Source organism: Oncorhynchus keta, chromosome 37 (assembly GCF_023373465.1).
Source record: "Oncorhynchus keta strain PuntledgeMale-10-30-2019 chromosome 37, Oket_V2, whole genome shotgun sequence".
Taxonomy (NCBI): Eukaryota; Metazoa; Chordata; class Actinopteri; order Salmoniformes; family Salmonidae; genus Oncorhynchus; species Oncorhynchus keta.
Window position 1 is genome coordinate 8,278,826 of NC_068457.1, and position 27,948 is coordinate 8,306,773.

At 48.0% G+C, this 27,948-nt stretch overlaps 1 protein-coding gene across 1 annotated transcript in view; it reads left to right on the top strand.

The window, feature by feature from the left end:
- LOC118369972 (ras-associated and pleckstrin homology domains-containing protein 1-like) overlaps nucleotides 1-27,887 on the top strand; it is a 77,046-nt gene extending 49,159 nt beyond the window's left edge. Inside the window, 10 exon segments of the mRNA XM_052499058.1 lie at nucleotides 2,663-2,822; nucleotides 9,684-9,805; nucleotides 10,112-10,177; nucleotides 10,289-10,432; nucleotides 15,654-15,764; nucleotides 17,161-17,259; nucleotides 17,558-17,684; nucleotides 18,321-18,457; nucleotides 22,355-23,497; nucleotides 23,500-27,887. Coding sequence (XP_052355018.1) covers nucleotides 2,663-2,822; nucleotides 9,684-9,805; nucleotides 10,112-10,177; nucleotides 10,289-10,432; nucleotides 15,654-15,764; nucleotides 17,161-17,259; nucleotides 17,558-17,684; nucleotides 18,321-18,457; nucleotides 22,355-23,497; nucleotides 23,500-25,716 — 4,326 coding nt within the window. The 3' untranslated portion in view covers nucleotides 25,717-27,887.
- Nucleotides 27,888-27,948: the final 61 nt, after the last annotated feature.

A 27,948-nucleotide genomic window follows, 5' to 3' on the forward strand; every position in this document is an offset into this window, starting at 1 on the left:
ATCTGAGAACAAAGCCCCCATTAAAAAAAAAAAACGATTTCAGCCAGCACAGGCGTAACATCACAAATTGCAATAAAATAAATAGTTTACCAATCTTCCTCTGTTTGCAATCCCAATGCTCATTGTTACACAATGAATGGTCTTTTGTTTGATAAAATCCATCTCATTCCATTTTCGACAATACATTCGATGTAAATACACACACTAAACGTGACTTTTCCAGTCATGTTTGGTTTCATTGCAATCAACTGGTTTGTTTGTAACACAACCAAACCTGGTGGGTCATTTCGCGGGACGTATTGACTGAAAGAAACCGATTTGAAGACAAGTAATGACATCATTGTGCACCAATGATACGACCGCTGTTTCGTTGATTGACTGTATTTTAACCCAATGACCACTGATCGTCTTGAAATCTAGCTGGGTAGATAGCCAATGAGCTGAGGTAAACGGCAATATGTAATGTTTGTGTTGGAAGACCAACCATGTAGGAAACTCCGGTGTAAAGAGGGTCATTCGCCATTGAAGATTCATACCGGAAGGAGCCACGCATGTTGCAGATGTACACACAATTTTAGAAGAAATTGATCTGGAAAGTGAGACAGAGATTGTTGGAGGACGATTCATTTAGCGATTCCCAAATGGAGGAATATTTTTTGAATGGAGAGGACATCGTTTTGGACTGGTAAGTAATTCTCATGCTAATGCCGTTGTTTGAAATTAATAATATAAAATATTATTTGTGATTTGTAAAGATTTTAGTAGCAATATATAAAAATGTAATGAAATGTGTGAAGTACACGTTGGCGATACATTGTGGGTGGGGGTATGTTTGTATGTATATTTATGACCCATAGCCTATGTTTGTGTGTGTATATATACATATTGTGGATTAGAGGGAGCATGGCCCCCACATGAAATAGCCTATTTGAGGCTGTTGAGGGGAGGGCAGGCCCATAACAATGGCCAAAGTTAAATGGAGACAGTAGATACAGCTGGTCTGTTGTAATATAATAAATACAGTAGATCTAGCAGGTCTATAATAATATATACAACCTTATGTTCCCTGTACTCTATATATATATATGTTTTATTATACCTGTTGATACAGGGCTCATATGTGAAACTATTCAAACTGAACATTTTCTTTCACAGTGACACTGACTCCAAATGGCAGCCCCCAGTGCCAAGGTGTCCATCCCCCCCTGAAGCTGGTTCATCCAGCTCCTGCCACAAGTGGTGTTCATCTGCCCAAATGTATTACTGCAGGCATGGATGTGTCTCAGGGCCAAAAGAGCACAGCACGGAGGCGTCGCTGTGTTCTTTGCTAAATGAAGTCCCCCATCACCTGCACCACATGCTTGGTGACACTCTGCTTTACAGCGGAAAGAGACTACTATGGCACCTGGCATCAGCAGCACAATATTGTGTAGAGGACTGAGGGTCTTCCAAATATTGAAAGTGTTATTTTGTAAATCTGTATATATATTTTCTTCATGTCTTTTCTCCATTTTCTTTGGGGGGGGGTTATAGAATACAATTTTGGTATTTTGTATATAATTATTCCATTCAAAATGTATAACTTCACCAATTTGGCCACTTAGGTACATTTGGGCTACTTGTGTGGGACACCTGGGTGACTTCATGATAAATGTCATGTAGCACACTCATTTTGGAAGTTATCATTCTGAAACGTTGCACAAGTACTGTTGCCCTTGAATGTTTGTTTTGCCTTGTTCATTTTAAAGATGATGATACAACAATAAAAATGAAAAAACATATGTTTTTTTTCATTGTATTATCTAAACCAGATCTATTGTGTTATATTCTCCTACATTAAATTCACATTTACACAAACTTTAGAGTTTTCTTTCAAATGAAACCAAGAATATGCATATCCTTGGTCCTGGGCCTGAGCTACAGGCAGTTAGATTTGGGTATGTCTTCGGGCGGAAATTGAAAAAAGTAGGGGGGTAGCTGTAAGAGGTTAAAGTCGAGGTAGCCTGCTACGGCTGTATTAGATAGGACTTGAAAGGGGTGTGATTTAAAGTCGAGGCAGGAGAGGGGGCGAGCCTGTTACGGCTGTATTAGATGGGACTTTGATAAATGGCAAATCGCCAATTAAAATAAACATATCACATTGACTATATTGTTTTGGGGGAAGCCCAATTTGATTCTGAGTCGGTGCATATAACGTTTTTGTGTGAACTATTTGTAAGATATGATTTTCCAAACTCACGTCCTTGTTTAAATCACTTCTGCTCCGTGCGCTCTGAAGTCCACAATGTAGGGGGGAGGTTTTAAGGGTTATGCTAGATGGTGATGGACAAATAGATCAGCCAATTAAAACCAGTGGTTGTTTAGTCCGCTCCTGCCATAGACTTCCAGTCAAGTCCCGTTTTGAGGCGCTGTAAAAACCTGACAGTTCAACCGAGAGGGAGCCAGCTGGTAGACGAGGTTAAGCTCTTGCTAACTTCATTGCTGTCATTCTCAAAGCCAAACATTTGTTATTTACATTTACATTTAAGTCATTTAGCAGACGCTCTTATCCAGAGTTTTGGCATGATGGCACAAGCAGACTGGCACTCAGGCTATACGAAGTGCCTGACCGTTCTGCACCTCTTCTTCCTCCTCATCCCTCTTCGTCGTCGTCGTCCTCCAGCTGGTGATCCGGGTGCACATGTCGGACGAGAGCTCCAAGACCATGATGGTGGATGAGAGACAGACTGTTAGACAGGTGCTGGACAGCCTGCTGGACAAGTCCCACTGTGGCTACAGCCCCGACTGGTCACTGGTGGAGACCATCAACGAGCTGCAAATGGGTATGTATATACTGGCAACGATGCTGGGAATATACTGGGGGGAGTGATATTGAGGAGATACAGGGTTGTACTGGGGGAGAGGGAGATATTGAGGATGATACTGGGAATATACTGGGGTTGAGGGAGATATTGAGGATGATACTGGGAATATACTGGGGGAGAGGGAGATATTGAGGATATACAGGGTTGTACTGGGGGAGAGGGAGATATTGAGGATGATACTGGGAATATACTGGGGTTGAGGGAGATATTGAGGATGATACTGGGAATATACTGGGGTTGAGGGAGATATTGAGCAGATACAGGGTTATACTGGGGGAGAGGGAGATATTGAGGATGATACTGGGAATATACTGGGGTTGAGGGAGATATTGAGGAGATACAGGGTTATACTGGGGGAGAGGGAGATATTGAGAATGATACTGGGAATATACTGGGGTTGAGGGAGATATTGAGGATGATACTGGGAATATACTGGGGTTGAGGGAGATATTGAGGAGATACAGGGTTGTACTGGGGGAGAGGGAGATATTGAGGAGATACAGGGTTATACTGGGGGAGAGGGAGATATTGAGGATGATACTGGGAATATACTGGGGTTCAGGGAGATATTGAGGATGATACTGGGAATATACTGGGGTTCAGGGAGATATTGAGGAGATACAGGGTTGTACTGGGGGAGAGGGAGATACTGAGGATGATACTGGGAATATACTGGGGTTCAGGGAGATATTGAGGATGATACTGGGGTTGAGGGAGATATTGAGGAGATACAGGGTTATACTGGGGGAGAGGGAGATATTGAGGAGATACAGGGTTATACTGGGGAAGAGGGAGATATTGAGGATGATACTGGGTTATACTGGGGGAGAGGGAGATATTGAGGAGATACAGGGTTATACTGGGGGAGAGGGAGATATTGAGGAGATACAGGGTTATACTGGGGGAGAGGGAGATATTGAGGAGATACAGGGTTATACTAGGGGTGAGTGAGATTGAGGATGATACTGGGAATATACTGGGCGTGAGCGAGATATTGAGGATGACACTGGGAATATACTGGGGGAGAGTGAAATATTGAGTATGCTACTGGGAATATACTGGGGGAGAGTGAAATACTGGTGGATATACTGGTGGAAACTTGGGGAGAGAGTGCGGCATACTGAGCCAATGTGGACACTCGGACAGTGTCATCTTGTAGTGTTGTCTAGGTAGTAGCTGGTACTGTAACCGTTTGTGTTTTCAAGACTGTCCGTGAATGTCTCTGCAGCTGTTCATCTGTCTGATGGAGTGAGTCAGGGACGGGCGCCCAGCCTTTCTAATGCTAGAGGAAGCACTCGTGGTAGGTGCAGGCTACATGGTTATTTAGGCTGCTAGAGGAAGCACTCGTGGTAGGTGCAGGCAGCATGGTTATTTAGGCTGCTAGAGGAAGCACTCGTGGTAGGTGCAGGCTACATGGTTATTTAGGCTGCTAGAGGAAGCACTCGTGGTAGGTGCAGGCTACATGGTTATTTAGGCTGCTAGAGGAAGCACTCGTGGTAGGTGCAGGCATCATGGTTATTTAGGCTGCTAGAGGAAGCACTCGTGGTAGGTGCAGACATCGTGGTTATTTAGGCTGCAAGAGGAAGCACTCGTGGTAGGTGCAGGCATCATGGTTATTTAGGCTGCTAGAGGAAGCACTCGTGGTAGGTGCAGACATCGTGGTTATTTAGGCTGCTAGAGGAAGCACTCGTGGTAGGTGCAGGCAGAATGGTTATTTAGGCTGCTAGAGGAAGCACTCGTGGTAGGTGCAGGCAGAATGGTTATTTAGGCTGCTAGAGGAAGCACTCGTGGTAGGTGCAGGCAGAATGGTTATTTAGGCTGCTAGAGGAAGCACTCGTGGTAGGTGCAGGCTACATGGTTATTTAGGCTGCAAGAGGAAGCACTCGTGGTAGGTGCAGGCATCAAGGTTATTTCGGCTGCCAGAGGAAGCACTCGTGGTAGGTGCAGGCTACATGGTTATTTAGGCTGCAAGAGGAAGCACTCGTGGTAGGTGCAGGCAGAATGGTTATTTAGGCTGCTAGAGGAAGCACTCGCGGTAGGTGCAGGCAGCATGGTTATTTAGGCTGCTAGAGGAAGCACTCACGGTAGGTGCAGTTATCATGGTTATTTAGGCTGCAAGAGGAAGCACTTGTGGTAGGTGCAGTTATCATGGTTATTTAGGCTGCAAGAGGAAGCACTCGTGGTAGGTGCAGGCATCAAGGTTATTTCGGCTGCCAGAGGAAGCACTCGTGGTAGGTGCAGGCAGCATGGTTATTTAGGCTGCTAGAGGAAGCACAAGTGGTAGGTGCAGGCAACATGGTTATTTAGGCTGCTAGAGGAAGCACTCGTGGTAGGTGCAGGCAGCATGGTTATTTAGGCTGCTAGAGGAAGCACTCGTGGTAGGTGCAGGCTACATGGTTATTTAGGCTGCTAGAGGAAGCACTCACGGTAGGTGCAGGCTACATGGTTATTTAGGCTGCTAGAGGAAGCACTCGCGGTAGGTGCAGGCTACATGGTTATTTAGGCTGCTAGAGGAAGCACTCGTGGTAGGTGCAGGCAGCATGGTTATTTAGGCTGCTAGAGGAAGCACTCGTGGTAGGTGCAGGCTACATGGTTATTTAGGCTGCTAGAGGAAGCACTCGTGGTAGGTGCAGGCTACATGGATATTTAGGCTGCTAGAGGAAGCACTCGCGGTCGGTACAGGCAGCATGGTTATTTAGGCTGCTAGAGGAAGCACTCGTGGTAGGTGCAGGCAGCATGGTTATTTAGGCTGCTAGAGGAAGCACTCGTGGTAGGTGCAGGCAGCATGGTTATTTAGGCTGCTTGAGGAAGTACTTGTGGTAGGTGCAGGCTACATGGTTATTTAGGCTGCTAGAGGAAGCACTCGTGGTAGGTGCAGGCTACATGGTTATTTAGGCTGCTAGAGGAAGCACTCGCGGTAGGTGCAGACATCGTGGTTATTTAGGCTGCTAGAGGAAGCACTCATGGTAGGTGCAGGCTACATGGTTATTTAGGCTGCTAGAGGAAGCACTCGCGGTAGGTGCAGGCTACATGGTTATTTAGGCTGCTAGAGGAAGCACTCGCGGTAGGTGCAGGCTACATGGTTATTTAGGCTGCTAGAGGAAGCACTCGTGGTAGGTGCAGGCATCATGGTTATTTAGGCTGCTAGAGGAAGCACTCGTGGTAGGTGCAGACATCGTGGTTATTTAGGCTGCAAGAGGAAGCACTCGTGGTAGGTGCAGGCATCATGGTTATTTAGGCTGCTAGAGGAAGCACTCGTGGTAGGTGCAGGCATCGTGGTTATTTAGGCTGCTAGAGGAAGCACTCGTGGTAGGTGCAGGCATCATGGTTATTTAGGCTGCTAGAGGAAGCACTCGTGGTAGGTGCAGGCATTGTGGTTATTTAGACTGCTAGAGGAAGCACTCGTGGTAGGTGCAGGCATCATGGTTATTTAGGCTGCTAGAGGAAGCACTCGTGGTAGGTGCAGGCATCATGGCTATTTAGGCTGCTAGAGGAAGCACTCGTGGTAGGTGCAGGCATCGTGGTTATTTAGGCTGCTAGAGGAAGCACTTGCGGTAGGTGCAGGCAGCATGGTTATTTAGGGCTGCAAGAGGAAGCACTCGTGGTAGGTGCAGGCATCAAGGTTATTTCGGCTGCCAGAGGAAGCACTCGTGGTAGGTGCAGGCTACATGGTTATTTAGGCTGCAAGAGGAAGCACTCGTGGTAGGTGCAGGCATCAAGGTTATTTCGGCTGCCAGAGGAAGCACTCGTGGTAGGTGCAGGCTACATGGTTATTTAGGCTGCTAGAGGAAGCACTCGCGGTAGGTGCAGGCAGAATGGTTATTTAGGCTGCTAGAGGAAGCACTCGTGGTAGGTGCAGGCTACATGGTTATTTAGGCTGCAAGAGGAAGCACTCGTGGTAGGTGCAGGCTACATGGTTATTTAGGCTGCTAGAGGAAGCACTCGTGGTAGGTGCAGGCAGAATGGTTATTTAGGCTGCTAGAGGAAGCACTCGTGGCAGGTGCAGGCAGAATGGTTATTTAGGCTGCTAGAGGAAGCACTCGTGGTAGGTGCAGGCTACATGGTTATTTAGGCTGCAAGAGGAAGCACTCGTGGTAGGTGCAGGCATCAAGGTTATTTCGGCTGCCAGAGGAAGCACTCGTGGTAGGTGCAGGCAGAATGGTTATTTAGGCTGCTAGAGGAAGCACTCGTGGTAGGTGCAGGCTACATGGTTATTTAGGCTGCAAGAGGAAGCACTCGTGGTAGGTGCAGGCATCAAGGTTATTTCGGCTGCCAGAGGAAGCACTCGTGGTAGGTGCAGGCTACATGGTTATTTAGGCTGCAAGAGGAAGCACTCGTGGTAGGTGCAGGCAGAATGGTTATTTAGGCTGCTAGAGGAAGCACTCGCGGTAGGTGCAGGCAGCATGGTTATTTAGGCTGCTAGAGGAAGCACTCACGGTAGGTGCAGTTATCATGGTTATTTAGGCTGCAAGAGGAAGCACTCGTGGTAGGTGCAGTTATCATGGTTATTTAGGCTGCAAGAGGAAGCACTCGTGGTAGGTGCAGGCATCAAGGTTATTTCGGCTGCCAGAGGAAGCACTCGTGGTAGGTGCAGGCAGCATGGTTATTTAGGCTGCTAGAGGAAGCACAAGTGGTAGGTGCAGGCAACATGGTTATTTAGGCTGCTAGAGGAAGCACTCGTGGTAGGTGCAGGCATCAAGGTTATTTCGGCTGCCAGAGGAAGCACTCGTGGTAGGTGCAGGCAGCATGGTTATTTAGGCTGCTAGAGGAAGCACAAGTGGTAGGTGCAGGCTACATGGTTATTTAGGCTGCTAGAGGAAGCACTCACGGTAGGTGCAGGCTACATGGTTATTTAGGCTGCTAGAGGAAGCACTCGCGGTAGGTGCAGGCTACATGGTTATTTAGGCTGCTAGAGGAAGCACTCGTGGTAGGTGCAGGCAGCATGGTTATTTAGGCTGCTAGAGGAAGCACAAGTGGTAGGTGCAGGCTACATGGTTATTTAGGCTGCTAGAGGAAGCACTCACGGTAGGTGCAGGCTACATGGTTATTTAGGCTGCTAGAGGAAGCACTCGCGGTAGGTGCAGGCTACATGGTTATTTAGGCTGCTAGAGGAAGCACTCGTGGTAGGTGCAGGCAGCATGGTTATTTAGGCTGCTAGAGGAAGCACTCGTGGTAGGTGCAGGCTACATGGTTATTTAGGCTGCTAGAAGAAGCACTCGTGGTAGGTGCAGGCTACATGGTTATTTAGGCTGCTAGAGGAAGCACTCGCGGTCGGTACAGGCAGCATGGTTATTTAGGCTGCTAGAGGAAGCACTCGTGGTAGGTGCAGGCAGCATGGTTATTTAGGCTGCTTGAGGAAGTACTCGTGGTAGGTGCAGGCTACATGGTTATTTAGGCTGCTAGAGGAAGCACTCGTGGTAGGTACAGGCAGCATGGTTATTTAGGCTGCTAGAGGAAGCACTCGTGGTAGGTGCAGGCAGCATGGTTATTTAGGCTGCTTGAGGAAGTACTCGTGGTAGGTGCAGGCTACATGGTTATTTAGGCTGCTAGAGGAAGCACTCGTGGTAGGTGCAGGCTACATGGTTATTTAGGCTGCTAGAGGAAGCACTCGCGGTAGGTGCAGACATCGTGGTTATTTAGGCTGCTAGAGGAAGCACTCATGGTAGGTGCAGGCTACATGGTTATTTAGGCTGCTAGAGGAAGCACTCGCGGTAGGTGCAGGCTACATGGTTATTTAGGCTGCTAGAGGAAGCACTCGCGGTAGGTGCAGGCTACATGGTTATTTAGGCTGCTAGAGGAAGCACTCACGGTAGGTGCAGTTATCATGGTTATTTAGGCTGCTAGAGGAAGCACTTGCGGTAGGTGCAGGCAGCATGGTTATTTAGGCTGCTAGAGGAAGCACTCGTGGTAGGTGCAGGCTACATGGTTATTTAGGCTGCTAGAGGAAGCACTCGCGTTAGGTGCAGGCAGCATGGTTATTTAGGCTGCTAGAGGAAGCACTCGTGGTCGGTGCAGTTATCATGGTTATTTAGGCTGCTAGAGGAAGCACTCGTGGTAGGTGCAGGCTACATGGTTATTTAGGCTGCTTGAGGAAGCACTCGTGGTAGGTGCAGGCTACATGGTTATTTAGGCTGCTAGAGGAAGCACTCGTGGTAGGTGCAGGCAGCATGGTTATTTAGGCTGCTAGAGGAAGCACTCGTGGTAGGTGCAGGCTACATAGTTATTTAGGCTGCTAGAGGAAGCACTCGTGGTAGGTGCAGGCAGCATGGTTATTTAGGCTGCTTGAGGAAGCACAAGTGGTAGGTGCAGGCTACATGGTTATTTAGGCTGCTAGAGGAAGCACTCGCGGTAGGTACAGGCAGCATGGTTATTTAGGCTGCTAGAGGAAGCACTCGCGGTAGGTGCAGGCTACATGGTTATTTAGGCTGCTAGAGGAAGCACTCGTGGTCGGTGCAGGCATCAAGGTTATTTCCGCTGCCAGAGGAAGCACTCGTGGTAGGTGCAGGCAGCATGGTTATTTAGGCTGCTTGAGGAAGCACAAGTGGTAGGTGCAGGCTACATGGTTATTTAGGCTGCTAGAGGAAGCACTCGCGGTAGGTACAGGCAGCATGGTTATTTAGGCTGCTAGAGGAAGCACTCGTGGTAGGTGCAGGCATCATGGTTATTTAGGCTGCTAGAGGAAGCACTTGTGGTAGGTGCAGGCTACATGGTTATTTAGCCTGCGTCACACATGGCACCCTTATCCTTCTATAGTGCACTACCTTTTACCAGGGATTGAACCATGTTTCACACACACTCCCTCTCTCTCTCTGTCCTCAGAGCGGATCTTTGAGGACCATGAGAATTTGGTGGAGAACCTACTGAATTGGACCAGAGACAGCCATAACAAACTGATGTTCATCGAGCGCATCGAGAAATATGCCCTCTTCAAGAACCCCCAGGTAAGACCTTGTAACTAGAAAAACCCCTTCCAATGTGTTGTGTGTACACTACTCACAAAGCTTTATTGTAGAGTACACACACACACATTTCTTATGCATGCTAAGAGCCCTTGAGAGTGCGTGTGTTTAAGAAGTAGGTTGTGACTGAATAATGCATCGGACATGAGAAGGATAAGGCGAGAAGGCTAGGCGAGCCAGCTCGTCTGGAGGAGTGTGTGATCTGCTGTTTTCAACTGGTGTCTATTTCTCCTTTGCTTTCCTCTGTTTCTCTTTCTTCTTCTCTCTATTTTCCCCACTTACTTACAGAACTACTTGTTGGGGAGGAAGGAGACTTCTGAAATGGCCGATAGGAATAAAGAGGCCCTACTCGAGGTGAGACAGACACACATACATGCGCGCACACACACGGTCTCTCCCACACTACCACACACATCTCTCTCGCGCTCTTTAGATTACACTAATAACGACGATGTGTTTGTGCAGGAGTGTTTCTGTGGCAGCTCAGTGTCAGTACCAGAAATGGAGGGAATCCTCTGGCTGAAGGATGATGGGAAGAAGTCGTGGAAGAAGCGATACTTCCTGCTGCGCGCATCAGGAATCTACTACGTGCCGAAAGGCAAAGCTAAGGTTAGCCACCCACTGAAGACGCCAATCGACTGCTGATGTAAAAAGGGCTTTATAAAATGCATTTGATTGATTGATTGATTGTGTGTGTGTGTGTGTGTGTGTGTGTGTGTGTGTGTGTGTGTGTGTGTGTGTGTGTGTGTGTGTGTGTGTTGGGTTCACATGTTCATGAGAAACAGATCCACCCAATCTCTCTGGTATTTCCTGTTTCTGGATATTTTTTTATTTATTTCACCTTTATTTAACCAGGTAGGCAAGTTGAGAACTTCTCATTTTTCCTAGTTCTCATTTACAATTGCGACCTGGCGACACAGGACTCCACAGGGATCGACCGAGCATGTGCCTCTTCTCCTATTGCATCATGGGTCATTGGTTACTCCCGGAGACCAATATTTCTCAACATCAAATCAAAGTTTTTTTGTCACGTGCGCCGAATACAACAGGTGTAGGTAGACCTTACAGTGAAATGCTTACTTACAGGCTCTAACCAATAGTGCGGATAAAAAGTGTGTGTGTGAGTAAAGAAATAAAACAACAGTAAAAATACATTTTGAAAAAGGAGTAGCAAGGCTATATACAGACTAGAGGTTGACCGATTATGATTTTTCAACGCCGATACCGATTATTGGAGGCCCAAAAAAGCCGATGCCGATTAATCGGACGATTTATAATATATATATATATTTTTGTAATAATGACAATTACAACAATACTGAATGAACACTTACTTTAACTTAATATAATAAAATCAATTTAGCCTCAAGTAGATAATGAAACATGTTCAATTTGGTTTAAATAATGCAAAAACAAAGTGTTGGAGAAGAAAGTAAAAGTGCAATATGTGCTATGTAAGAAAGCTAACATTTCAGTTCCTTACTCAGAACATGAGAACATATGAAAGCTGGTGGTTCCTTCTAACATGAGTCTTCAATATTCCCAGGTAATAAGTTTTATGTTGTAGTTATTATAAGACTATTTCCCTCTATACCATTTGTATTTCATTAACCTTTGACTATTGGATGTTCTTATAGGCACTTTAGGTATTGCCTGTGTAACAGTATAGCTTCCGTCCCTCTCCTCGCTCCTCCCTGGGCTCGAACCAGCAACACAGCAACAACAGCCACAACATTGAAGCAGCGTTACCCATGCAGAGCAAGGGAAACAACCACCCCAAGGCTCAGAGCGAGTGAAGTTTGAAAAGCTATTAGCGCGCGCTAACTAGCCAGCCATTTCACTTCGGTTACTCCAGCCTCATCTCGGGAGTTGATAGGTTTGAAGTCATAAACAGCGCAATGCTTGACGCACAGCGAAGAGCTGCTGGCAAAACGCACGAAAGTGCTGTTTGAATGAATGTTTGCTCGCCTGCTTCTGCCTACCACAGCTCATTCTGATACTTAGATACTTGTATGCTTGTATGATCAGTCAGATTATATGCAACACAGGACACGCTAGAGAATATCTAGTAATATCATCAACCATGTGTAGTTAACTAGTGATTATGATTGATTGTTTTTTCTAAGTAAGTTTAATGCTAGCTAGCAACTTACCTTGGCTTACTGCATTTGCGTAACAGGCAGTCTCCTTTTGGAGTGCAACGAGAGAGAGGCAGGTCGTTATTGCGTTGGACTAGCTAACTGTAAGGTTGCAAGATTGGATCCCCCGAGCTGATAATGTGAAAATCTGTCGTTCTGCCCCTGAACAAGGCAGTTAACCCACCGTCATTGAAAATAAGAATGTGTTTTTAACTGACTTGCCTAGTTAAATAAAGATTAAATAAAGGTCTAAAATAATAAATAATAATTGGCAAATCGGCGCCCAAAAATACTGATTTCCGATTGTTATGAAAACTTGAAATCAGCACAAATTAATCGGCCATTCCGATTAATCAGTCGACCTCTAATACAGACACAAGGTTAGTCAGGCTTATTGAGGTAGTATGTACACGTGGGTAAAGTGACTATGCACATATGATTAGTAGCAGTAGCGTAAAAGAGGGGTTGGCGGGTGGTGGGACACAATGCAGATAGTACGGGTAACCATTTGGTTACCTGTTCAGGAGTCTTATGGCTTGGGGGTAAAAACTGTTGAGAAGCCTTTTTATTCTAGACTTGGCACTCCGGTATCGCTTGCCATGCGGTAGTAGAGAGAACAGTCTATGACTGGGGTGGCTGGGGTCTTTGACAATTTTTAGGGCCTTCCTTTGACACCGTCTGGTGTAGAGGTCCTGGATGGCAGGCAGCTTTGCCCCTGTGATGTACTGGGCCTTACGCACTACCCTCTGAAGTGCCTTGTGGTCGGAGGCTGAGCAATTGCCTACCTGGCAGTGATGCAACCGGTCAGGATGCTCTCGATGTTGCAGCTGTAGAACCTTTTGAGTATCTCAGGACCCATGCCAAATCTTTTTAGTTTCCTGAGGAGGAATAGGCTTTGTCGTGCCCTCTTCACGACAGTCTTGGTGTGTTTGGACCATTCTAGTTTGTTGTTGATGTGGACACCAAGGGATTTGAAGCTCTCAACCTGCTCCAATACAGCCCCATCGATGAGAATGGGGACGTGCTCGGTGCTCCTTTTCCTGTAGTCCACAATCATCTCCTTAGTTTTGGTTACGTTGAGGGATAGGTTGTTATTCTGGCACCACCCGGCCAGGTCTCTGGCCTCCTCCCTATAGGCTGTCTTGTCGTTGTCGGTGATCAGGCCTACTGTTGTGTCGTCAGCAAACTTAATGATGGTGTTGGAGTCGTGCCTGGCCATGCAGTCGTGGGTGAACGGGGAGTACAGGAGGGGACTGAGCATGCACCCCTTGAGCTCCAGTGTTGAGGATCAGCGTGGCAGATGTGTTGCTACCTACCCTCACCACCTGGGGGCAGCCCGTCAGGAAGTCCAGGACCCAGTTGCAGAGGGGGGTGTTTAGTTCCTTAGCTTAGTGATGAGATTTGAGGGTACTATGGTGTTGAACGCTGAGCTGTAGTCGATGAATAGCATTCTCACATAGGTGTTCCTTTTGTCCAGGTGGGAAAGTGCCGTGTGGAGTGGATTAGAGATTGCATCATCTGTGGATCTGTTTGGGCGGTATGCAAATTGGAGTGGGTCTAGGGTTTCTGGGATAATGGTGTTGATGTGAGCCATTACATGCCTTTTCAAAGCACTTCATGGCTACAGATGTGAGTGCTACAGGTCTGTAGTCATTTAGGCAGGTTGCCTTTGTGTTCTTGGGCACAGGGACTAGGGTGGTCTGGTATTACAGACTCAATCAGGGACATGTTGAAAATGTCAGTGAAGACACCTGCCAGTTGGTCAGGATATGCCCGGAGCACACGTCCTGGTAATCCGTCTGGCCCCGCAGCCTTGTGTATGTTGACCTGTTTAAAGGTCTTACTCATGTCGGCTACGGAGAGCGTGATCACACAGTCGTCCGGAACAGCTGATGCTCTCATGCATGCCTCAGTGTTGCTTGCCTCGAAGCGAGCATAGAAGTGATTTAGCTCATCTGGTAGGCTCATGTCACTGGGCAGCTCGCGGCTGTGCTTCCCTTTGTAGTCTGTAATAGTTTGCAAGCCCTGCCATATCCGACGAGCGTCGGAGCCGGTGTAGTATGATTCAATCTTAGCCCTGTATTGACACTTTGCCTGTTTGATGGTTCGTCGCAGGGCATAGCGGGATTTCTTGTAAGCTTCCGGGTTAGAGTCCCGCACCTTGAAAGTGGCAGCTCAACCCTTTAGCTCAGTGCGAATGTTGCCTGTAATCCATGGCTTCTGGTTGGGGTGTGTACGTACAGTCACTGTGGGGACGATGTCCTCCATGCACTTCTTGATAAAGCCAGCGACTGATGTGGTGTACTCCTCAATGTCATCGGAAGAATCCCGGAACATGTTCCAGTCTGTGATGGCAAAACAGTCATGTAGCATAGCATCTGCTTCATCTGACCACTTTTTTTATAGACCGAGTCACTGGTGCTTCCTGCTTTAATTTTTGCTTGTAAGCAGGAATCAGGAGGATAGAGTTGTGGTCGGATTTACCCAATGGAGGGCGAGGGAGAGCTTTGTACGCGTCTTTGTGTGTGGAGTACAGGTGATCTAGAATTTGTTTCCCTCTGGTTGCACATTTAACATGTTGATAGAGATTTGGTAGAACTGATTTAGCCCCATGTTGAGTGTGTGTATGCTTTAGCGTTTAGCCCAGGGTCGTGTTCAGAAGGCATGAAACAGAAGTAAACCTTGGACTTGTTTTTTTCAAAATGTTTTCCCATAGAACCTTAATTTTTGCCCCACTCCCACACCGTTTCCATTTTCTTGTCCTCTCTGATTATCCCATCGGTTGTCTCGTTTAAAAAAAATGTATATACAATTTCACCCTGATGTTAATTCTGCAATGAGTGAACCAGTAATCTGATAAGATTTGTCACGTTGTTGGCCAAACAGTGAGTATTTCAACCTCTACTTGAATGAATACCTTATCAAACCAGTTTGGCCTCTAGGCATGGGCCTCGGCCAGTCTGTAACCAGTATCATATTATCAATTATATGTCAATATGTCTCTACTCACTCTCCTCTCTCTCCCTGCAGACGTCTCTAGTCTAAAGCCTCAGACAATTTATTTAAAGTTTTGCAAAAATTTACCAAGCTTTTATCTTACTGCTGTTGAGTTGCAATAGTAGAAGGCACAAGGAGTATTTAGATATTTGGTAGTGCATGGGCAGTTTTCCTCCTGTCATTCACTGACAGACCTACAGAGCTGTTTAACCTGTCAATAAATGTCAACTGTCCCGTTAATCAACTGTCCCATGTTCGCTAGGTAGGTAAGTTAGGCTAACCAGCTATCTACATCTTGTAGTTTTCATGGCCAGATTACATGCCCAGGGGCCTCGACCCCAAGGGGGCTCCCATTTTTTATTTTGTTTAGACACTCCGGTAGCATATCAACACACAAGACATGGCTAAATGTGTTGAATTGCAAGAAATTAGCTTTGAAACTATGAAATGTTATCTCTGCCCAATGGCAAAATGTGTAGAATTTCAGAAAATGACCTTTAAAACTGCAAAAGAGTGGTGACCGTTTGGGGTTGTAAGGTTGACGTTTGTTGCTATGCAGATAAACAACAATATCCATCTGGACCTTCTGTCACCTAGGAAATTGTGTGACCGGACCTTCTCAAAGAGTATTTGATTTCCCGTGCAATATATGATATAATCAATCATATATGAATCCTGTGTCTCCCTCCATATAGGCCTCCAGGGACCTGGTATGCTTTCTACAGCTGGACCATGTTAATGTGTACTACGGCCAGGACTACCGCAGCAAGTACAAGGCCCCCACAGACTACTGCCTGGCCCTTAAGGTAAGATACCCCCCCCCCCCCCGTTCACCTAATGGTGCACTCCACTTCTGCTCCTTGTGGAGAATTGATTAGGAACATGGGATAACTCATTTTTAGACAAGGGGTGGCACATTTTTAGAGTAGAGATGTTGCAGTGAGCCTGGACAAGCCCATTAAGATGGATCTGTTGTGTGAGTGGATGTGGTCCCGGGGGGGTCTGGGTAATGATATCCTTTGAGGCCACTCCTTTCTAAAAGCACAGACCCTGAAAAACACCAAAAATAAGTGTTAAGGAGCCACTCTCCTATATTAGTAATGTTGACCCACCTATCTTTAGCTGTAGTCAAACTAACAGGCACAAAGGCAATTATCAAGGGTGGTTTTGGAATCGATGTCTTTACTGGAACGGAACGATCCGGGCCGGTCCTGGCCGCTCTGCCGCCCAAGGCAAGACAGAAAATGTGCTGCCCTCAGTAAGACTAATAGTACTAGTAAGGAAATTACTTTGAGAAGACGTCTATAATAAGTGTTTTCCAGACGTTGAAGTTAAGTTCAATTTAGGTGCTGAAGGAACGTTGAAAATATGTATTTTCCGGATGTTGAAATACGTTCTGAATGAAAGTTGAAAAGACGGAATTTATAGCTGCCTATGTTTAGGACAAATCAAGGCTGATCTAGACCGGACAAAGTCTGAACATGGACATCTATGATTGGTTTGATTTGGTCCGGAACGAACCAAAAACCTGCTTAGGTGGAAATCCAGGCCGGTCCAGACTGCACAAAAAGGCGCCTGGACAGGGCCAAAAAAACTAATCCAAAAGGCGTCGGTGTTGGTCCGTGCTTATTGAGGTATCGCCCGAAAGTGTCGCCTGGAATTGAATTTGAGGAATGTCCATCTGTGGTGGGCCTACCGTTTGTAAATAAGACTGCCGGTCCGGACGGATCTAAGAAAGACATTGGTGTCGGTCCAGGCTTACTGGGGTGCAGCCGACCATGTGGCCCGCAACGGAATTTTAGGAATGCCTGTTCGTGTGGAAGGCCCAATGTTTGTTAAAAATAAAACGCCCATTGCATTGGCTTTATTAGTCCCGATTAGTCCAGTGAGTAATCAATTTGGCTGTTTAAACTCTGAATATCAGATACCCAACTTTATCTGGAGGCGTTATCCTGAACCCATTTGCAATGTGTTTACACAGCGGGAAATGCAGAATTATTTCCTTTTTCGCCATGATCAGCCCGTAAAAAAGGTTTGGATACAAACTTGAAACCACTGATCATGGCAATTTAACCCATGGGGATCAAACTTCTGGACTTCTGGTTGTGCGTAGCCTGATTGGCCATTCCTCCTCCTAGGAACAAAGCGAAACGACATGTGTTGTCATGGTAACACGTCATGTGCATGTCTCTGTGTGTTCAGCACCCCCAGATCCAGAAGAAGTCCCAGTACATCAAGTATCTGTGCTGTGACGACGTCAGGACCCTCCACCAATGGTTCAACGGCATTCGCATCGCCAAGGTAAACCTTAACATCCACGTCACTCTTAAACATGACTATTAGAGGCTATAGAACTTTTTTCTCTCAGGCCAAAAGGGGTCTCCTAAACTAAAAGCTGACTTAAAAATAAAAAAATACAAAAAGTTTGTTTCCCTTAACTTAAGATTGTGTTTTACAAGATAAGACATTGGTCAATATTAAATTATACATGAACCATGCAACCAAAATACAACATTCAATGTGAACAATTAGCAACTGCGCTTCTCTTTTAATAAACAACCGTGACTTCTCTCTTTCCCCCACGGTGGCGGTGGTGTAGTACGGGAAACAGCTGTATGTGAACTACCAGGAGGCCATGAAGCGCACGGAGGCGGCCCACGACTGGTCCTCCCTCTCCACCTCCAGCATCCGCTCCAGCTCCGGCTCCGGCTCAGCCAGTCTGCCCGGTGAGTCAGCCTTCCAGGGCTTACAACTGGTCTGGGATCAGCTGCTCAAGTCCACGGTGGTCCACTGAGGCTTAATGGTAATGGCTGGGGGACTGTGATCCGGGATCAGCTTGGTAACCAAATCGAATTGACCTCAATTTGAGGTGATGTTGATTCAGTAGAGATTGATATGCTATTAATTAATTGATTGACCATTATTTTCAATGACGACTTTTCGATTCAATTTATCAGATGGATTTGACCACAACCCCTGTCTAGCAGTAGGTACATTTATTCTAGTTCTGATCTTGAATCAGTTGTTGTGGCTTTGAGGGTACACGATAAAGCTCTAGTCTATCTACAGAGATGTGGATTCACCCTTTTTTACACATCCACTCCCATTAATCAAATCTGCAAAAGAGGGAGTTCTAATATTGCAGTACGGTGGCTTCAGAGACTCTTGTTAGCCAATGTGTAGGTCAGAAATCTAGTGTTTATATGCTCCGGGGTGAAGTTTCCCCCAAGGTACAAATCTAGGATCAGCTTCCCCTTGCCCAATCCTAACCTTAACCATTAGTGGGGAAATGCAACACTGACCCAAGATCAGCATTTAGCGTCTCTCTTCCATGGCTGTGTGTGTGTGTGTGTGCCCCCCAGAGTCCCAGTCGAACCACTCGGGCCAGTCAGACAGTGGAGTGGACACGGCCTCCAGCCACGGGCGCTCTCAGAGCGTGGTCAGCTCCATTTTCTCTGAGGCCTGGAAGAGAGGAACACAGATGGAGGAGAACACCAGGGTTAGTCCTTCTCCCCTTTGACCTCTCCTCTTCACGCCAATATATTCCTCCTTTGTATTTCCTCTCATCTCTCTATATGTCTCTCCATTATCTCTCCGTTCTCCTCTTCTCTTTGTCTCCCATCATATTGTTTTACTGTGATGATTGATTTTGTGTCAGTCGCACTGTAGATGCTCTACAGACTATCAGTAACAATTCAACCAGGGCCGGCGCCAGAACAAATCAGTTGGACTCTTTTTGATTTCCATATACGGGCCTTTTTGATTCATATATGGGGCACGTTTTTGTTTTTTGCAGGACCTCCTTCCGTGGCAAAACTAGAACCGCCATACAAGCGAATGAGCAGTCATTCGGACCGCAACATTCTAACAGTTTAATTAATACATTTCATATATGCTTTTGCAAAAAAAATATCATTTGGTTGTGTTTATGAAGGTCACATTAGACTACGAAAAATATATATTTCAAATCACACAAAATGCTTTTTCATTCGTGTTAATTTTCATTAGTGTTACTTTTCATTAGTGTATGGTACTGTTTATGTAAAAACACCATTTTATTTTGTTGAGTTGCCTTTGTTACAACTACGAAACCGAAAGCATATGTTGGGACTTGGTAACAGCTTTCTACGAAGGCAAAAAAAGATGATACCCCAACCACCAAGACGCACAGTCAGCAAGATGCTCGGTCAAATGATGAAACATTTGTTGCCTTAACATTATTTTAAGCTCCAAGTGTGCTTGATAAATAGTGAAAATCGCCACAAAAGCATATAAATGGCATTCTAATGAATATATGGCCGCAGTCAAAAATGGTCAATTACTGTCAGCTCGTGCTTGCCATGGTGTGTGTCTTCACGCAATGGCATAAGTTGTCACATAAACAACGAAAACTAGTGAGGTGCGTTGCTGATGTTGTTTTTTGCGTGAGATGTAGGGGCCTGCTCTCTGTGATAACGTTTTGTGCTGATAATCAGACAGTTGAATTGTCTCCGGTTTTTCTATCCAAACGGGTTGTGTGAAATTAGTTTTGGTGTGTGTTCAGTTTCGAGGCAATTATCGGGGTAATTGTCAACTGGGCACGGCACCTTTTAATTATCGGGAGAAGGAGGGAAGCAGGCCCTACTGTCGGGAGTAGTGGGGGTCAGTGGGGGAAAACCATAAAGAAAATGACATGCCCTCCTAACAGTGGTTATAACACACTGTTTCTGATATTAAGAGTTTAACAATGGCAGTGTGTTTTATAGACTTATTTAGGTAAAGTCGAGGGAGGCATGACTTAAAACGTTCGAGTAATTTTATTAAAACTGACCTTTTATAAATGTGGCATGAACACAACCAGTCGTGATGTGTTCAACCGATTTTTGTCAAACAAATCACTTCAAAAAGTAGGTTACCTTTTGCACGTTCGTCCAAAAATAATTCCAGCGTCAAAACAGTGCACTGTGCACCCGCCCAACTTTCCTTCAATGTGCAAGTGGCTGAAACAACTATCTCACCAAGAGCGATGCTTGGCCCCGGTCTTACAAAGTCAACAAAACGAAGGAGCTGGTCGTGGACTTCAGGAGACAGTAGAGGGAGACTGCCGCCATCCACATCGACGGGGCCGCAGTGGAGAATGTGAAGAGCTTGAAGTTCCTCGGCATACACATCACTAACAATCTGAAATGGTCCACCCACACAGACATCGTGGTGTAGACGACGCCACAACAGCACCTATTCAACCTCAGGAGGCTGAAGAAATTTGGCTTGGCCCCTAAGACCCTCGCAAATGCACCATTTGAGATCATCCTGTCGGGCTGTGTCACCGCCTGGCGCCTACATCACCTGATGTCACAAGAAGGCCAAAAGGATCATCAAGTATATCAACCCACCTGAGCCACGGCTTGTTCGGCCCGCTATCATCCAGAAGGCGAGGTCAGTACAGGCGCATCAAAGCTGGGGCCGAGAGACTGAAAAACAGCTTCTATCTCAAGGCCATCAATCAGACTGTTATATAGCCATCACTAGGCGGCTACCACCTGGTTACTCAACCCTGCACCTTCGAGGCTGCTGCCCTATGCACATAGACATGGCTTCATTAGTCACTTCCACTGGAACACTGGTCACTTAAATAATGTTTACATACTGTATTCTAGTCAATATGCCATCCTATTCAACTATTGCTGTGTGTATATATATATACAATATTCTATCCTACGTACTCTACAAATATACTAAATATTCTATCCACATACTGTCCATAATGTCTATACATCCCATCACATATGTATTTATACTCCGGACTCTGACATTGCTCGTCCTAATATTTATATATTTCTTAATTCCATTTTTAAAAACTTTTAGACTTGTGTGTATTGTTATGAATTGTTCGATATTACTGCACTGTTGGAGCTAAGAACACAAGCATTTTGCTACACCCACAATAACATCTGGCAAAATATGTGTATGCGACCAATACGATTTGATATATTTTGCCCATGTACAGTATGTGATGCTGTCTGGCCAAAAAGAGTATGACATGCTGTTAGAGGAATTTACATTCTTATATGTTTAATACCTAATTAAATTAATACACTCAGCCCATTTCTAAGGATTTGTAAGAAACTTATTTACATAAAATGGGCGGAGACCAGTCTCAAAATCAGGCACTAGCGTTTGTTCTCGAGAGTACTGAACATGATGCAATTTACCACAGGTTATAAACTGAAAATGACGTCATTAGTTTTCGAACTGTCCCGTCTCTCCTCCACTCCGGTACAATGGCAGTATAGTTCTCAAGCCTTCCTACATCGTCTCCCACCAATTTAGATCATTTACGACCAGGCCAAGGTCTTCCTGTGTAGATAAGCATTCTAGCCAGCCTGACGATAAGTTAATTTGTTTCTACCAAGGAACAGACAGTCATTGTTCTAATTCTTGATTATAATTACACACATTATATTCAGTACTAGGATTAAAATAAAATTCATACATCTATACTGTAGCATAATAGTATTCTGATTAGTCAGTCCTGATTGAAATTTATACATAATTAGTCATTATTGATTAAAAAAAATCCCTTAACACATGCCACACTATTTTTGTCCAGACAACATCACATCCATGGGCTACACATACTCAGACAGGGGAGCGCTGTTTCGCTCGCTCTGATGATTTATCTGAGATTGGTGAGTCTTTCTGTCTCCGCTCATCTCGGTCAAATAAATTATCAATATTTAAATACATTATTTGGACGGGAGGAGGTACTGTAGGGCGGTCCAGGCCACCTAATGCCCACTCATAACACTGGGGCTGATTTCACTTTCTACTGACCCTTATCCTGAACTTAACCCTAGCCTTAACCTTATGCTTACCCGAATCCTTATTCTAACCGTACCCTTATTGTTAGCAATTTATGTTATTCTTCAATAACACAAACTCTAAAGCAAATCAGGGGGAGAAAAATAGGTTTATTCAAAGAGGACAAATCATAATGTTATGCTGGGAGGTAGATGTTCATTCTCCCCTGTCCTCAGCTTTTCTCCACAGAACAAAGGAAAAGGATGCCATTTATAACCCCCCACCCTAGCCTGGGGTTGACCAATCAGAAGTCCTTGCAGTACAACTGGGCCAATGGCCAAATAACAAGTATCCTGCTCCAGACTCAATGTACAGAACATAGCACACTGAGTTCAGGAGTGACATACCACAGATTCGAAACAGCTGTTGAACTGAATCCCAACTCCTATTTACATTGACAATTCCCTATTGATCGTTAATTCTATTACTCTTGTCCTCTTATCCTCTGCGTTGTGTATTAATCTTCAAAATATTCTTATACTCAAGCCGTCGCTTATCAACAGATTGTCCATGGTGATCCTGTACTCATTGTGTGTATTTCTCTGTCCCCGCACAGATGAGGGAGTCCACCCGAGGCGCCACCCTCCCCCACCCTGCCCACACGCACCGCCAGACCCCACAACTGGAGCCCCCTGCGTTGGCTACGCCACAACAGCAGCCGCCTCCCCAGACTCGCAGCAGCTACACCCACGCTCTACCCCCCAAGCCACAGGGGGGTACCTCCCCCCCACTTCAACAGCAACTTCCCCCCCAGATCCGCAGCAGTTACACCCAGGTCTTGCCTACCCTGCCCCAACAGCCCTCCCCTCCACCGCCCCAACAGCCCTCCCCTCCACCGCCCCAACAGCCCTCCCCTCCCCCGCCCCAACAGCCCTCCCCTCCACCGCCCCAACAGCCCTCCCCTCCACCGCCCCAACAGCCCTCCCCTCCACCGCCCCAACAGCCCTCCCCTCCACCGCTCCAACAGCTACCCCCCCACATCCGCAGCAGTTACACCCAGGTCTTGCCTACCCTGCACCAACAGCCCTTCCCTCCACCGCCCCAACAGCTACCTCCCCAGATCCGCAGCAGTTACACCCAGGTCTTGCCTTCCTTGCACCCCCAACCCTCCCCTCCACCACCCCAACAGCTGCCCCCCCAGATCTGCAGCAGTTACACCCCTGTCTTGCCTTCCCTGCCCTTCCCTCCACCGCCCCAACAGGCCTTCCCTCCACCGCCCCAACAGGCCTTCCCTCCACCGCCCCAACAGGCCTTCCCTCCACCGCCCCAACAGGCCTTCCCTCCACCACCCCAACAGGCCTTCCCTCCACCGCCCCAACAGGCCTTCCCTCCACCACCCCAACAGGCCTTCCCTCCACCGCCCCAACAGGCCTTCCCTCCACCGCCCCAACAGGCCTTCCCTCCACCGCCCCAACAGGCCTTCCCTCCACCGCCCCAACAGGCCTTCCCTCCACCGCCCCAACAGGCCTTCCCTCCACCGCCCCAACAGGCCTTCCCTCCACCGCCCCAACAGGCCTTCCCTCCACCGCCCCAACAGGCCTTCCCTCCACCGCCCCAACAGGCCTTGCCTCCCCAGATCCGCAGTAGTTACACCCAGGCCTTGCCCTCTCCTCCACCACCCCCCCAGCTCTCTCCACCACCCCCCCAGCTCTCTCCTCCACCACCCCAACAGCTGTCCCCACAGCCCTGTAGCAGCTACAACCAAGCTGTGCCCCCGCCACCTCCTCCCCGCCACCACCCCCTCCCCCGCCGCCCCTGCCTGCCAGCAGCACCCCTCACCACTCGGGCCCCACAGTGTTCGCCAAGTACAGCACCATCACCCGGCTGCAGAACCAGAACGCTGCCCACCAGGCCGCCAATCACCACAGGGCGCAAAACAACCACCAGAGCCCACCCAGGGCGTCAGCTCAAGCCCCGGCTCCTCCCCATCAGACGGCTGTCAAACCGCTGGTCAACAACTTCAACGTCCCGCCTCCCCCGCCGCCCCCTCCCCCGCCCTCCATGCCTGCTCTGGGGTCGGCCATGGCTGCACTCCGGCTCGGTTCCCCCAGCCCGGCCGCCCTGCCCCAGTTCATCCCACCACCGCCGGAGAGCAACGACATCCCCCCTCCCCCTCCTCCTCCACCGCCCCCAGACCCGATGCCAGGTCTGTGCCCATTGCCCTACGGCGCCAACGCCCTCCAGCAGGCACTGGCCCAGAAGTTCCCCAACGGTCCCACCCAGGGCCTCTTTCCCCCCGCTGCCAGACTGGTAGAGTCGCCCCCGGCACCGCCTCCTCCCCCGCCACCTCCCCCGCCACCTCCCCCTCCTACCCCGGGGCCTCCCCAGAAGCTCTCTGTGCCTCCCCCACCTCCTCCTCCCCCACCTCCTCCTCCCCCTACTCCTCAGCAGCACTACTCGCCCGCAGCTGCTCCCCCCCCTGCCCTACCCAAAACCTTCTCCCCAGGCTTTCTGCTCCACCACGGTGGCCGGAAGCCTCTCTACCCTGTTTCCCCTCTCCCCCCCGCCCCACCTGCTGCCCCTACTCCTCCCCCACCCCCGGCCCCTCCTCCTCCGGTGTCAATGAAGAAGCAGCACAGCCTCCAGGGAGTCCACACTCCCAACCAGCCCCCTCCCACATTTCCCAAGCAGCACAGCCTCTCCAAGCCGCCACCCATGTCATTCACGGCTCCGCCCACCACTACCTCCCTGGTCAAACAGATGGCAAGCCAGTTCCCAGGGTCCACACTGTCAACCAATCAACTTGAGATCCCCAAAGCCCCCCTTTCCCCTCCTGCGGTGAAGGCCAAACCAAGATGGCAGCCAGCCCAGCAACAGGCCTCTGAGTTCCCTCCACCCGCTTCTGAGAGCAGCCTGTCTTTCCCTTCTCCTCCCCCTCCTCCTCCGCCCCCACCTGCTCCAGTCACCGGCCTTGCCCCTCTTGCTCCACCTCCCCCTCCCATCACTGGCCCCACCCCTCCGCCTCCCCCTCTCCCCCCCGGCAACCTATGCTCTCCCCTGAAGAGATCTCCATCGGGCTCCTCCACACCCTCCTCAGGTTCCTCTGGCTGGGGGGGCAGGAAGCCCCCACCCGCCACCCCCCAGAAGGCCTCCAGCATCAAGTCTAACTCCACGGCTGAATACCAGGAGTCCCGCAGGAACCTTCTCAGCAAGTTCGCCCCCCAGTCCTCCTCTTCCCCCTCCACCTTCCCATCCTTCCCTGCCGTGTCCTTGGGTAGTTCTCCCTCTAAGGACCCCTCCTCCTCCCCGGCCGGCCCCCCGGCGCCCCCCAAGCCAGGCAAGTTGAACCTGGCCAACCTGGCCCTTCAGGCCAAAGTGGGCCAGCAGCGCCAGTCCACCGCCGACTTCCCCTCCCTTCCAGCGGAGTGCGCCGTGGCCTACCTCCCCACTCCCCCACTGGCTTTTGATCTCTTCCCCCCTCCACTGCCCAGTGATGGCCACATTGGGGCACCTAAGGTAGCAGTGGTCAACCCCCAGCCAAAAGTACCGCCTGCCCCTCCCGGTCCCCCTCCCCCCGCCACCATCAACTCCTCCTGGGGCAAGGGCTCCCTGAAGAAGGCCCCTCCCCCCATGCTGCAGAGGAACCAGCCGTCCCCGCCTCCCAAGCTGCCCCTGCCTACCTCGCCCCCCAAGGGGAACGGTAACAACGGCGCCCCCCAGCCGGGCAACTTCATGGACGACCTGAACCGGACTCTGAAGCGCAAGTCGGTGAGCCGGCAGGGCTCGCTCTCCTCGTCCCGCCTGTCCGGCCCCAAGCTGGAGCCCGCCGCGGGCACCATGGACGACATGGAGTTGGCACTGGCCCCTCCACCGCCCGAGTTGCTGTCAGGGGGGAACATCTCAGGCTATGCAACGCTACGGCGGGGGCCCCCACCGGCCCCACCCAAGAGGGGGGGCAACACAAAACTGACACACTGACCAGGGGAGTGGTAGAAAAGGAGACTGTTGGATGATGCCTACTTTACCTCTCTTGGGGAGGGGTTTCTATCTATCATATCTATCACACAGGACGGTCAGTGGACATTGACAAACTGGACTCCTCGTGTTCCATGATTATGATGGTGAATACTTAACCATGTAAATAAGGAAACGCCAAACCACGTATCAGCTTCTTCGCCGTATGTTTGTGCCACGTAGTCAGAAAACCAATAATAACGACCTTAGGATTCATTCTGCATTGGTACTGCATGGACATGCTGTAAAACATGACGCTCTCTGTGTGTGTGTGTGTGTGTGTGTGTGTGTGTGTGTGTGTGCCTGTGTGTGTGTGTGCCCGTGTGTGTGCGTGTGTGTGCCCGTGTGTGTGTGTGTGCCCGTTTTGTGTGCGTACCCGTGTGTTTTCACATGCATCCATGTGTGTGAGAGCGAGAGATAAAGGGGAAATGGGAGACAGCCCATAAAGGAAGGCCTCTGTAATAGGGATTGTTATTTTGCCTCTGGTTTTATATGAAGTTATTTAATACGTGAAAGGATTTTCTTTATAGTTAAGTTTTTAAAAGCTGCAAGTATGTTGGAGAGAGGCGGATAAGATCGAAAAACTTGAATCAATGAGATAAGAATTCTCAGAGTTTTGACATTTCCTAAGTATTCCCTGAATGTTTTGCAAGTGTCTCACGCAAATCAGAAGGACGCCTTTTTTCACAGACGATTGCACTCTCTCGAAGGAATCTCCAAATGGGGGAAAAAATGAGATTCTCTCCTCCCAAAGGCACGAAACCATGACTGTGCAACTGGAAACATTTGTGACTGGGAATCATTTTTCTGTTAATTTTTTATTTAATGCATACAATTTATTTTGCTTAACTGAAGACTGGAACGGCACATCGTGTGTATGTCTTTCGAATGCCCTGTGGGTTGTGTGCTGTGTTTGTTTGACCTTTGACCTGACCGGCATCTGAGTCGGGTTCATTAGGCACCAAGCAGAAGAAACGGACTATGAAACAGGGAGGGACTCACTGGATTTGTCCAATTAGAAACACACATTTTAGATTTTCATTGGGGACATGCTTTAAAACGTTTGGTGCCTGATGAACATCTGCTTCTGTTTATCTGTACAGTAACAGCTTCTGCTCCCCTCCCATCGGCCCCTGCCACCTTTAGATTGTCACATGACATGGCCTAAAATCATAGAAATAGAATGTACAGAGCGGGGGCAGCTTTGCTCCAGGTGCCATTTACCATATACTCAGTTATTCTCAACACGGTGGCTAAAATTGAAGCGACACGTTGTTGCTTTAAGGTACTGGTCATTGAATTATGTTGTCAGTAGCATTAGACTAGACCTGACTGGCTAAATTAATTCACAAATTCCCGTCTGGCTCGCATTAAAATTGAATGTTGCTTTCTATATCCTGTTTTTATGGCCTAAACATCCCAGTGTGGTGCAGTTTCCTGCTTCTCCTGCCGAAGTGCAGTGCAGAGAGGAGGGGGGGGGGGAGTTCTCGCAGCAATGCCTTCATTTCAAGGGTGCTAGTACTTATTGTCCTAATAAGCCTGCATATCAAGTTGCTGACATCTTAAAAGTTGAATCTAGAGTTTGTCCCCAATCCTCCAGAAGTGTGACCATCCTGGATTGGATTGATAGAAGCATTAGCTTCGGTTTCCACCATTTTCAGCAATCGATACAGTACAGCGACCATAACCAAATAAAGCTGAATGTCCGTACAGAACTCAAGTGGACCATGAATGTTGAGGGACCACTGCTAGACGCATAAAACATGCTGTCATATTAATCTTGCTTATATCTACATTGCTTCTGCTCCGTATTGGTGAAGTTGGCTCGAGACGCTGATCTTGGGTTAGTTGCACATTTTTGCAGGTTGGGGTCGGGGAAGCTGATCCTAGATCTGTACCTAAGGGGAAACTTCACCCCAGAGCCTGTGCGTTTTCATGATTGAATTATCATCCTTTTCAGGTTGTTGGTTAACAGTATGTCAAACTGAAGTAGGCATTAAATTATTGAAGTGTTGTGTATCTGATTTTGGGGGCCATATGAAACTAAATGAATAAAACGAGGGGGGGGGGATTGCAGACTAAATGTCTCTACTTGCCCGAAGATCACAATATAAATGTTGGTAATCATACCTCGACCATGTATCGCTGTCTTGTTTATCACCAACTCTATGGTTCATTTATTGGTTAACTTAAAGG